Source organism: Lissotriton vulgaris, chromosome 8, assembly GCF_964263255.1.
Source record: "Lissotriton vulgaris chromosome 8, aLisVul1.2, whole genome shotgun sequence".
NCBI classification, from domain to species: domain Eukaryota; kingdom Metazoa; phylum Chordata; class Amphibia; order Caudata; family Salamandridae; genus Lissotriton; species Lissotriton vulgaris.
The window spans coordinates 428,843,429-428,857,094 of NC_141696.1; the positions used below are offsets into that span (position 1 = coordinate 428,843,429).

The following is a 13,666-nucleotide window of genomic DNA, read 5'->3' on the forward strand; positions in this document are numbered from 1 at the left end:
GAGCAAGAATATGCAATATATACCAAGACAAAAAAGAGTTACCAAGGATTTCACATCTATATTGGTCAGTGAGTGGCATAGTATGTCTGGTGTTAGTTGCAATGCAATTCAACCATTCAGACATTGTAGGTGGTTAAAAATACTGGGAACACTTTGTGAAACATCAGATATGCTAGATTACCGCAATTTGTGTATCCCATAACTGATATGATAGGGAATTCTCGCTTTTGACGCTGTGCTCGGAGTAGATGTCTTTTTTTCTTAAGCTTCCCCAATGCATTCCTGATCTTATGCTCTTTTTCTTTCAAGAGACGCTGCTGCATTTCAAGAAAAGTTTCGCCTATACCATGAAAGTTGAACAAAAAACATTATGAGTTAAAGGTAAACATTACTGATAAAAAGACAACTGAACAAATACTACTTATATCTGTTTGTATTATTTAGGTTTAAATTCATCAAAACTTCATAATCATTTCAAGATGGCACATAAAACGTGCAACAGTACTTGCAAACAGAAACTAGGAGATCGATTGGATGGTGGTAGTGAAAGAGTACTATGAAATACATCAGATAATAGTGCATCGAAGCATCAAGTTGTTATTCCTAGAGGGTAATCGTCGGGACCCTTAAGGTGGCGCAATACATGCTGCAGCTCTAGGGACCATTGGGTATTGAGACCAGGCACAAAATGGGGGTGACCATGTCAAAAAGGGTGAATTTGCTACACAACTCCCCCCTGACGACCACAAACCAAGAAAATTAGACTAGCCTTTCCCAAGAGAGTCTTCATCATCTAAGTGGAAAAAAACCTGGCTGGAAAGGTCATCTACATTGGCATGGTCAGTCCCAGGTCTGTGCCCCACTGTAAAGTTCATAAGCTGTAGGAAGATGGACCACCTCAACAGTTTGGGATTTTTCCCCTTTCATTTGCATAAGCCATCTGAGAAGCCTGAGGTCAGCTTGAACAAGGAAGTGAGAGCCAAACAAATATGGCCTCAACTTCTTCAGGGACCAAACCACAGCAAAAGCTTCCCTCTCAATGTCACTCCAACGCTGCTCTCTGGGGAGTAACCCCCTGCTAATGAAAATAACAGGTTGGTCATGGCCATTATCATTGATTTGGGATAGGGCCTCTCCTAGCCCATGTTCAGAGGCATCTGACTGCTCTATGAACTGGTTAGAATAATCCAGAGCTTTCAGAATGGGTGCTGCGCACATTGCTTACTTCAGAGTGTCAAAAGCATTTTGACAGTTCACAGTCCAGTTTGCCTTCTTTGACATTTTCTTAGAGATCATTTCTGAAAGGGGTGCTACAATAGTATCATACCCCTTCACAAACCTCTTGTAGTACCAAGTCAAGCCAAAGAATGTCCTGACTTGTGTTTGGGTGGGTGGAGCTACCCAGTCCACAATTGTCTTGATCTTAGGTTGCAAGAGTGGAACTTGGCCTCCACCTACAAGTGTGGCCCAAGTATACAACACAGCCCTGCCCTATCTGGCCCTTGCTTTGCCTTGATATTGTGGCCTGCACTCTGCAGAGCCTCAAGGATCTTTCAATGGTGGATCAGGTGATCCTGCCAAGTGGAGCTATAGACAGCAATATCATCAAGATATGCTGTACTAAAAGACTACAACCCAGCAAGGACTTTATTCACCAATGTTTGGGAGGTGGCATGGGTATTCTTTAGTCTAAAGAGCATCACAGTGAACTTATAATGCCCATCTGGGGTTGAGAATGCAGATTTTTCTTTTGCTCCCGGGTCAGACCAATCTGCCAGTACCCTGATGTCAAATCAAAAGTCCTGAGAAACGTTGCTACCCCTAACCTATCAATCAGTTTGTCTGCCTTAGGAATTGGGTGTGCATCTGTCTTAGTCACTGCATTGTGGCCACTTTAGTCCACACAAAACCGCAGCTCTGGTTTTCCACCCTTGGAATGGGGTTATGGCACTTAAACAACTGGGGCCCTCAGGGGGTTCAATGACTCCTAATTCTAGCATCTTGCAGACTTCAGCTTTGATCTCTTTGACTTGGTCAGACTGCCTCTATATTTTATTTTTGGCAGGTAGGCTGTTCCCAGTATCCACATCATGTGTACACCAGCTTGTCTGGCCAGGGGTTAACGAGAAGAGTTCAGCATACTGCTGCAAGTCTAGCCTGCAGTCAGCTTGCTGTTGGGAAGACAGGGTGTCTGAAAAGACAACTCCTTCTACTGACCCATCTTCAGGGTTGTGAGAGAGGACGTCAGGGAGAGGTTCACTCTGTTCTTCCTGATCCTCTTCAGTGACGATCAGCATGGCCAGATCAGCCCTGTCATTGTAGGGTTAAGGCGGGTTACATGTATGATCCTTTTGAGGTTCCTGCAAGTGCCAAGATCCACCAGATAGGTGACCTCCCCTTTTCTTTCAAGGATGGGGTAGGGCCCACTCCAATTGACCTGGAGGGCCCTAGGAGGCACAGGCTTCAAATCCCACACCTTCTGCCCTGGTTGGAACTCTACCAGTGCACCTTTTTGGTTACACCAGAGCTTCTGGAGCTCTTAATTGGCCTCAAGGTTTTTGTGACGCTTTTTCCATGTATAACGCTATCTTTGAATGTAGGCCAACTACATAGTCCACTATGGTCTCTCCCAGTCCTCCTTCACTAGAAACAAAGGTTCCCTTACAGGATGAGCAAACAGTAGCTCAAAAGGGGAAAAACCTACTACTTCTGTGGTACTTCTCCGAAGGCGAAAAGCAGGCATGGCAAGGAGACAGTCCATCTCCTTCTGAGTATTTCAGGGAGTCCATTGATCATACCTTCCATGGTTTTGTTGAATTTCTCAACTACACCATTTGTTTGTGGGTGATAGGGGGTGGTGAACTTATAGGTCACCCCACACTCAGCCCACATGGCTTCCAGGTAGACAGACATGAAGTTACTTCCTCTGTCTGACACCACTTCCTTAGGAAAGCACACTCTAGTAAGTATACTAATGAGGGCTCTGACAACTGCAGGAGCAGTGACAGTCCTTAGGGGGAATAGCTTCAGGGTACCTGGTGGCATGATCCTTTACCACTAGTATAAATCTGTTCCCTTATGCTGTTGGAGGGCCCAGCATGCCAACAATGTCAATCCCTACCCTTTCAAAGGGAACCCCAACCACTGGAAGTGGAATTAAGGGGGCCTTTAGGTGGTTACCGGTCTTAACACTGGCTCAACAGGTAACACATGAGTTACAAAATTCCTTCACCTTCTAGGACATACCTATATGTCGGTATCAGTGGGTGACTAACCTATTCCAAGTTTTGGCCTGGCCAAAATGCCCACCTAAGAAGATATCATGTGCTATGGTGCGAAGGTGAGTAGGAACTCTCTACACTTCAGAGGGACTACCACTCTCTCCTATTGGCACCAGGTTTGGGGTCTCTGGCCTCAGTGTACAGAAGTCCCTTTTAACTAATAGGTTCGGTGGGTGTCACTGACATCTCCCTTTTCCTGATCAGCAGCTTGTTGTCTCAGGCTCTCAAGAGTGGGGCAGGTCTTCTGTCCCTGGCACAGATCTTCTCTAGAGCGTTCCCCTGGGCCTAGGAGCTTTGGCGTGTAAGGCTCAAGTTCCTGGGACTCAGTACCCTCTGGGGCTGACAAGACTTCCCCTGAGGAGAGGGGGCTTGTACTTGGGTCTGATTTGAAGTTGATTTCCTAGACTTCTGGCTTTTTCTCTCAAAGGGTTGGGCCATTATTCCAGGCTCCAACTCCTCTTTTTCACCCTGGGCTTTGCATTGTGCTCTTGTTTTTACACACATCCTTTCGAGTATGCCCAGCATAGCTGCATGGCTCTTTTTTTTCGGCCCAAGCTGAGAACTCCAGATCATTTCCTAGCAGATAGGCTACAGGAATCGCAGAGGATACCACCACCATCCTTTGGCCAGTAACCCCTCCCCATTCTAAGGACATCTTTGCCATGGGATGGATCTTAGTTTGGTTGTCAGCACTGATGACTGGAAATGTCTCACAAGTCAGATACTGTCCTCGGGATATCAGTTTTTTAGTCACCATGGTGACACTTGCACCTGTATCCGTCAGTGCTTTAACTTGGATCCAATTTATATGAGGTTGTTGTCTATATTTCTCCAGGTTATTGGGCCAGATAGCCGGGGCAGCTACATCCACCCACCCGCAGAGACTAAAGTTGCTTCAGTGAGCTCTCTGACATGGTCAGGGTTCACCTGGGATCCCATCTGGAGACCTACCACTGCAGGAACTGCAGGTGCAATAAGGGTAGCCTTTTTGGGACAGCTACAGTCTCAAGTTTGGAGCCCACTGACTTTGACATTTAAGCACTAAGCCTTCTTGGGATCCCCACCCACCCTGCAAGGCTAACGTTGCGTCAGTGAGCTCTCTGTCTTGGTCAGGATTCACCTGGGATCCCATCTGGAGACCTACCACTGCAGGAACTGCAGGTGCAATAAGGGTAGCCTTTTTGGGACAGCTACAGTCTCCAGTTTGGTGCCCATTGACTTTGACATTAAAGCACCAAGCCTTCTTGGGATCCCCACCCACCCTGCGAGGCTAACGTTGCGTCGGTGAGCTCTCTGTCTTGGTCAGGATTCACCTGGGATCCCATCTGGAGACCTACAAATGCAGGAACTGCAGGTGCAATAAGGGTAGCCTTTTTGGGACAGCTGCAGTCTCCAGTTTGATGCCCATTGACTTTGACATTAAAGCACCAAGACTTCTTGGGATCTCAGTTGTTACCCTGTACCCACCCTTAGACTGTGCATTGTCTCGGATCCACAGTCCTAAACCCGTTTTTGGGGGCCTTTAGAAGACTCTTAGTTTTAATCTTCAGACTGGTCTCCATATTTCCCTTGGGGAGGCTTAGCAACCCATTTCTTTTGGTCACCCCCATCATGAGTTGTCTTGGTTACCCTTGTCCTGACCCAGTGGTCTGCCTTCTTTTCCAGTTCTTGGGGAGAAGTGGACCTAGGTCGCCCAGGTAATGATGCATCTTTTCAGGAACACAGCTACTTAACAGATGCTCTTTCATAATATGATCATAAAGCCCATTATAGTCTTGCATCTTGTTACCTTTCAACCAGCCACCTAGGGTTTAGACTGAGAAGTCAACACAAACTACCCAGGTCTGACTCAGGGTTTTTCGAGTTTCCCTGAAACCTGATCCTGTACTCCTCAGCTATGAGTCCAGAGCCATCGATCAGGGTATCCTTGATGAGGTCATATGACTCCGCATCTGCCTCATTCAGTGTCTAAGAATAGCTCTGAGAGTAGAGAACCCCAATACCTTTGCACGAGTTTCCTCATTTTTCAAGCCCATCAACGGCTGTAATCCATTTGGTGATTTTACCATGCTCTGAATATTTGGGAACAATCCCTTTGGGGAACCTGGGGTCAAAAGCTTAATCCTTCTCCCTATTTAAAACTTTTCTGCTACCAGGAATGGGTCCTATGCCCATCTCAGCTCTTTCTGCCTCTATAGCCAAGAGTTGAGCCTCGAATTCTACCCTTTTTACTAGTATCTAAAGATCTGCATCTTCAGTCTCTGCTTCCTCTAGGACACTATCTGTGGTACTCACAGTGGAATTGCTGTAGTTGGGGTGTTGAGTTAATCCTCAACCTAGTCCACCTCTCCTTCCCCTGACTCCTCAGGAGTGTCATACCCTGCCATGAGTCAAGCTCTCTGCAAGCAACTGTTGCAGATGCCTTTTAGTGGGTCAAATGGTCAGGTTCGATGCTTGGCCTTAAGTTGAGTTAACTTGTTTCCTGTATGGGCCCAGGTTGAGTTCTTGGGATGGTCCTGCTGCCCCAGTCATGGTTTTACAGTAGTTTGGATCATTTTAGAAACTATACAAAAATCTTAAGCAAACTTCTAAAGGGCCTGACTAACTGAAATACTTTTTAAATGCTAAACAGTTTGGACTGGGGGACTTATCACAAGGCCATACCAGCTAGTTTAAACAACTTAGAAAAAGAAAATCGACAAAAATATTATTTTAGCTAAGGACAATTTGGATTTCTTAGTGGTTTCATTAATTAACCAAGTGGTACAGCAAATGCAAAGTCTTGTATCCCAACGCTGCACCACCAATGTAGGAAGCTAGCTCTTTATATAGTACGCCTAAAAGAGGAATTCTGTACAAAGAGTCCAGGTAATCCCTTATGAGTGGACAGGGGCTTGCTCTAGCAATCCCAAGGTGCTCTTTTAGGAGGTTGTGTGGTCGAGCAGCCGTAGGCTAATCTGAGAGGAGTGTTACGACATCTGCAAATACACACCGTCAAGGAATGGTACACACGACTCAATAAGGAGATCCAAACCAATTTATAAAAATAACCTGTAGCCTTACATATATATATACGATCAGGTATGTATGTTTCGAGATAGAAATACTTTTAGGTTTCAAAAGTCGACACTTGGTGCAATTTTCATAAGCGGCAATATTAAGCTATGGAGAAAAAACTAATACTGCATAAATGTTCTCTACAGCGACTTACGAGACCAATCTTCAGAACTTAAGGTAAGTAAATAGCAAGGTCCAAGGAAGCACCAGGAGGTCACCCCCAGCAGCACTAGGGCGCACGGATGAAGTGATTCAATACAGCGTTGGGTGCCCGATGTTAGTCAATGGGGATCAGTCGGTCGGAAAGATGCTGCATGTTTGGACTGGGTGGCCAGTCAGTCAGAAGCAACAGGGGGGCTCAGACCTCACAATGCTAGGGGACGTGGGGACACCTTAGGTCCACTTCCCTCGGGCCAGGAGCGACGGGTGCAGAGGTGTCTTGAGGCGTTGAGTTTATCACAGCCGAGTCACTCATAGTCGGGGTGCTGAACACAGAGGCTGCAGTCAAAGAGTCCCCTCCTGGCAAACCCAAGGTGGGCTTAGTCTCTGTAAGACAACGCCGGCAGCGTTGGCCCACTTCAGGTCAGGCTTGGCGCGATGGGTGCAGTGGTGCTAGCCGGTGTCAGGTTTACATGGTCCAGAATCCTCACAGTTCTTTATTTGGTACCAGCAAGGTGCAGGGGAACAGCTATGCTTCTCCACAGGAGTTCCTTAGTCCTGGCAGAAGTGCTGGCAGTCCTATCTGGTTTTTGGAAGCACAGCAGTTTGCAGGGTGAGTCAACTTTGGCACAACTGGCGGGAACAGCGAACAGGCCGGCAGGGCTGGTGCCAGTCAGTTGCTTCTTCCACAGTAGTTGCTTTTCGCGGCTCTTTAGTCCTTCTTCTTTTAGGTCGACAGGATCTGATTTCCTGGTGCCTGGGCCTCTCCTAATTAATCAATTTCGGGGCATTGGGAGAGTGTAGGGTGGTAACCAATGGGCTACTTACTCCTGGGGTCACTACACCCCCTATATGACACGTCCTGTAAAAATTGGGCATAACCCTGTCCCAGAGTTCCTAAGTTTGCCATCACCAAGATGGCAGACTTCTGATTATTGTATTCACTTCAGGTAGCCTACCTTAGTGGTGGAACTAGATTGAAGGAGAACACGCATTCCGACTACTAATTTTTCTGCCTGTCCAGGCGGCATATGGGCCCTGGACATGGGGGAATTGGCATCATCTCCTGTGAGGGAAGCCAGATTTTCATATCAAAGGCAGTGGGCTCTTTGAAGCACCCTGGCTTTGATTGCTAACTCTCAGGTCATCCTGTCGGAGGAGGTGTAAGCACCCGCTGCCCGAGCATGCTTTCTTCCTGACCTCCTGAGAGCAAAGGCCCTGGGGGTCAGAAACTCGTCTCTGGTGGCAGGATGGTTAAGACCAGTCAGCACACGGGTAGTTGGTAGATTTTCATGGGCCACCTCTAAGGGCCCTCTCAGTACATGTATTAATAAATCCATCAATTGAATCAGTGTGGGTTTATTAATACGAGATGTTTGATACAAAACATCTTTGGTTTCAGTGAAGCCCTCATGTAGCTGTGGAATTTGTTTCACCAGTGTTCAGCACATGTACTTAAAATGGCTTCCCTGGTCACTTGTACTAGCAGCAATTGATCTGGTCAACGCAGGGGCATAACTGCTCAGGCAGATATGTCCACACATGCAGCATAGTGCACCCTACCTTAGGGCTGGAAATCTTGCGTAAGGGTGATTTACAGATACTGCACGCAGTGTCTGTACTCATGGCACACAGGACTGTGTGCCATGTCGTGTTTCCACTTTTGTCTGCACCAAGACATGCAGCCTGCAGTGGCATTTTATATGTGTTTGGTGAGGGGTCTCTTATGGTGGCATAATACATGCTGCAGCCCTTAGGGACCCTCTTTGCTAACCATGCCCGAAGTACCTGGGGTACATTTACTAGGGACTTACAGGGGTGCAAAACGTCTTGCCAACTGGGGGAACAATTATACAGTTTTGGGAAAATGATCTGGCACTGGGGACCTGGTTAGCAGGGACCTAGTGTACTTCCAGTCAAAATTACATTGAATACCATGCAAAAAATGGGGGTGAGCATGTCAAAAAACGACACTTACCTACACCACCTCAAAGTATTGATCACCTGAAGATGTGCAGGACAAAAAAGTAGAATCCAGAAGAGGCATAGGGTGCTTTGATAGTGGTGATAATGGGGTTGTTTAATGAACAAATTGTTATGACAGAAGTGTAGCAGGAGACTGTGTCAAGGGGAAGCACTATTGATGAAGTTGTAGACATAAAGATAAACCTGTTGTATAATATCAGACTGCCTGCATGTTGTCTGAAGGGGTGTAGCAGATATGAGAATGAATACTTAACTGAGAACAATTAATTCAATGACTAAATATTGAAGACAGGCTAAAAGTAGGAGTGCATGTGCACCCTACATCGCAATGTATGGGAACTGATTTGTCATAATGGTGAGTGTACTTTGCCAGGGTACTCAGTTGAGGAGGAACTGAGGACAACTCAGGGATCAGTTAAGGAGTATCCACTAACGGAAAGGGAAGCTTATGGGCGTTCTGTGGCTGCCTGGTCAGCCTTCCCCTATGTATGTGATCACAGTGTCAATGGCTCTTTCAAATTAGGTGCAAGGTCTTGGTTCATGGTTGAGTGATCATCACACACACGTTAAAGTGTGCACTATCTGATCATGAGTGACTTTGGAGAGCTAATACAGTTATATTTCAAATCTAGAAAGGTGTTGTGTTTAGCACAGTGATTGATCTCTTATAAGATGTCCTCACTTCTGTAAACATCTCAGTATAGCTGGAGATTTTTGCTAGAAGCAGCTCCTACCTGCTTGACAGAAGCTACTTCGGTGGACAAGTTCTGCAACAGCATGTAAACCTTTTCAACATGGTGGAACTGCCATCATAAATGTGGGTGCATTAAATTAGTATTTTAGAGTGTGATGATTAGGTTCATTTCTTAAGTGCTTCAGTCCTGGGAGTATGGGGCAATGAACGGAAGAAAATGAAAGGTAATCAAGTTTAAGAGTTTTGAAAATGAAGATAAAATATATTTTTTTAATTCACTTGGTTCATTGCCGACTAATGATAAAATGGGGCATGAGTATAACGAAAGAAATCCGTAAAGCCAATAAAGTGTATAAAGTTAATTTAGACTGTAAGTTAGATGACATGAGATTTTGATAGGGATATTTGATTCAGTTCATAAAACTTTATGCGACTAGTTCAAAACAGCCATAAAAATACATGAAACGTGATAAACACTGTATAGAACATATCCTGATAGCCGTACAAAAAAAGCAATATCTAATTAAGCCTGTAAAGCACATTGAGGTAATAAATGAACCATCATCACCATGTGACCATAACATGATTCTAAAATCACGGACCCACTAATACTTAACACTTTTCCTCAGGTTAATGGCCTTCAAGATAAAAAGAGCAACATAAAACACACAAAGGGATCATTTAATGCAAGCAAATGGTTCAGTGCAGCTTTACAAGATCTAATGTTCTGGGCAACAAGAATAGGTTTGAGATTAAAAAAAATATAAACTTCCGATAAAAATTACAAAACAACAGAAAGTGCATTGTGCTTTGGTTACTCTGACTGTCACATGGACAAAGGGTCGTATCTGAGAACAAGACTTCATGTTAGGAAATGCCACTAAATGATGCACAATACCAAATCTGAGTCTTGTCAGAACAAAACTGTGTTGCATATTAGTGACACAAAATAAATAACTTCTACAACCCTCCTCTGGAGCGAGTGACATGTAGAGGGCGACTGACTATTTCTTTCTTTCAATGCACATTCACCGTTCCAGTCTGTGCTGTCAAAAGGTTCCTTTAATAACTTTCTTAGAGAGTGTTAACAACACCTGGATGGGGTCTGGCCATATGGACAGTTTAAACAGTGTACTAAAGTTAATTAATATAGGCTAGCCAAGGGATAGGAGAAACATTATTCAGGGTTAAGCAGTCTCAAATGAGTAATTTGGTAAAGCTGGTTTCATTTTTTGCCCATAATGAAAGCCATAGTAGCAAGGGTCTTGCCAATAGTATGTCCTCCAGATCCTGTAGGCCGACATGCAATCACAGTTGAGGCAGAAGCTGGCAGACATAATAACTGCTTTAGAAAACTATTTTCAAAACACTGGTAGCCAGTTTTTAACCTGCTCTTTTGGAGGCAGACTGCATAAGGAATTGTTAGCTATATGCTTGCTTAAAAAGGGGGATCTTAAATATCCCCGAATTTTATTATGCTCCTCCTGAACCTAGTCAACAACCAATACCGCTAGAGTTTGTCTGACTTCTATTGCCTGTTTATACCTGAGGACCACTAAACGATGTATGATGTTTTACGTTTGTACTTGGAACACGCTCATAGTGAGCACAGTTAGCATTAATGTTGATGTTCCGATATTCAAATGTCCAAACCAAATTCTGATGAGTATGACTGAAACTTATGACCCAGAAGTCACATTAGTGTCTCTTTTCAGGTTATTATTCACATTAATATTTAGCAGCCATGTTTTCACTTACCTGAACCCATTATGTACCTTGATCCCCCGCCTTGCTGATCCAAGTTGGCCAAGTCATTTCTCAGATTTGACCTACAAGGGTAACACCTCAGAATTAATGTGGATGCACCAGACAGTTTCAATTGTAAATATTATTTCATTAAAGCTTAAAAAAACAGGTTTGACACAATGTTGTGCTCATTATGGCCTGCTTACTTTGGCAATGCCATGTTTTTCGTAGCAGTAGTCACAACAATATAAGCAGATTCCCCTCTAAGGACGGTAATTTAGAAATGTTTACTGGCATGTTAGACTATTCCCAAGTTTCTCTGTCCAATATCAACGGCTTTACTCCTATACACATTTGTATGGTAGCTTGTCATAGGCACTGTTTAGTGAATTGGCGAAAACAAGGACAGAACGCTGTAAATTGGAGTTGACGCTGAGAAAAAGGTGGCAGAAGCCAGTAAGCTAAGTTCTCAGTCTGGTATTTAAAGCATTAATAACTTACAAAGCAGAGCAGCTCTCTTGTAGAACAACGCCAAATTACAAAGGTGAAAACTTAGGGGGAAGATTTAGAAATGCTGAAAGAATGGTTAAGAAGATGGCATGCACCTCTAGAACTGATATAGCGAGGAGTGGGATATGGTATGATCTTTAAAAGTTTACAAAACCAGAGAAGGAACTTAAGTTATGTATCGAAGTGGATAAACAATGTAAATGTGGGGTAAGGCACAAGCTTGTTAACAAGTATAACAAGTATACATTGGAAGAGTAACATATTACTTGCACAGCTGAACAGACAGTAACTTGGAAATAGTATTTAATACGATAAACTAAAATAACAAATGACTGTGAGGACTTAGAAATCTTTGGTAATCACTAGCCACCAGAGAAAATACAACAGACTGGCACCAGTAAGTGGCAAGCTCCATTATTAGCATCCGAATTTAAGAAGTGCTACTTGTGGAAAACTAGAGAGCCTTTGAATATTGATTGGAAGTGCGTGAGAAACATTGATGGCAGAGTTGAAAATGACAACTACCTCTGCTTCAGCGTCTCTTTTCTCTAGGTCTGTACTGCTGGCGTTCACTGAGAAGTGTGGCTTTACATAGGTTCAATTGATATTTGGAAGGTGGTGGGGTAGGGAAAAAAGGGTGATAGTCGACCGTCTCTCATGTGAGGATGTAACCTGTACTTGGCTCTCCAATGATAGGTTATTGAGCCCACTGTTGACATAGAGCTTAAATGGAGCAATCCTTAGGTAGATTTAATGTCGCCTATAAGCCTGCTAATATAATGCACAGCTACTCAGTGTGCATATAGTGCGTCTATCTATCAGTAACTGAATTCCCTGCTTATCTTTTTGGGTATGCTTTCAGTGTAATTTTGCTCCTCATGCAATTTCATTATCATGAATCTTGCTAGTAGCTTGCAACAGAGCACTGATTTCTCAGACCAGGCTGGATGTGTTAGGGGAGAGTTTCCCTGCAAATGACCCTAGTTGCAGAACAGGGACCATTATGGATAGAGCCAAAAAGAGGAAGGGGTTGTAATGACTTGTTTATAAACATAGTCATATCAGCAGTCTTCATAGATGTAAATGAAATTCAAAAGCAGAGCGGAGTCATGAGTAAATCCTTCCATTGTTCTTTCAGCCATACAGAACAGGTTCTTATATTACAGTTTGAAAGTGGACATCTGTGGAATCTCTATGAGCTGGTAAGCAACTCTTCCCGTGTATACCTATAGTTCTCTGTTTTCGAACAAGACTTATAAAAGGTGGAGTGCTGGGAGACTTCCACGTTTCCGCTTCCTTCAACAGCTTTCATTTTTACTTGAAAGGGTTAGTGAAATCGCAATCTCTTTACCTTAATGCAGTCACCACAGTCAATCAGGATGGTAGTTCCTGTTAAAGGATGGCACTTTTTTCAAGCACAGTATCAAAAGAGATTTTGAGCTTTAGGCTAGGAACCAGTGGATCCATAGTGGTGACTGAGGAAAGTCCCTGCACCATCTGGCGAGCTGTGCCATCTTGTCCCTTTTGTGTAATTTTCAGACCTTTTCTGTGGATTTTCCCTCATTGCGCTTTACAATCTGCGAGTACACTGAAGATGTTTTCTTAACTTTTTAATTCCACTAGGAACTGTGGGCCATAGGTACCACCAAAGTGCACCTGCACGCACAGTAAGAAGTGACTTATGCCACCTCACCAGGTTGTGGGGAATGTCAGATAAGATCCTATAAATGGGCACTGGATTTTTTTAACCAGCCTACATGCGCCTTTACTCTCATTAGCAAGATATAGATTTTGAACATGGTACAAACATTGATTGGTCGTGGCTACCTGCCTGATCCCCTGATATCAACTGGTAATGCAAGACCAGTTCTGGAGATCTGTCTGGACACTAGCAGAGAGGGATATCTGAGCAGCAGAGCAGGAATAAGGTTCTGGAAGGTACTGCTTACGCACCTTGGCTGGAAACAAGAGCAATACTGAGCAGAATGCCAAGTTCCAAAGATATTCCTGGAAGAAAGGGAAGCTTTCCTGCAGCAGTGAAAAGATGAGCTGGCCCCCGAGTAAGATATCAAGGGCACTCTCTAGCCAACTTGAGGAAGTTACCAGTATGGGAAGACACATACTTTCTGAATCAAGGGCATTTACCTTGCAAGAGAGTCCAAACCCTGTCGAAATGCCAAGACTACAAGTGGGGTGAGTCTGCACCATCCCCTGGCCTAAACCCTATCAAGGC

At 44.2% G+C, this 13,666-nt stretch overlaps 1 protein-coding gene across 1 annotated transcript in view; it reads right to left on the bottom strand.

The window, feature by feature from the left end:
- The window catches only part of GTPBP6 (GTP binding protein 6), a 74,080-nt gene that overhangs the window by 29,829 nt on the left and 30,585 nt on the right, over positions 1-13,666 (bottom strand). Inside the window, exons 5-6 of the mRNA XM_086934205.1 lie at positions 10,936-11,006; positions 182-340 (exon numbers count right to left, since the gene is read on the bottom strand). Coding sequence (XP_086790331.1) covers positions 182-340; positions 10,936-11,006 — 230 coding nt within the window. The remainder of the gene's footprint in view (positions 1-181; positions 341-10,935; positions 11,007-13,666) is intronic.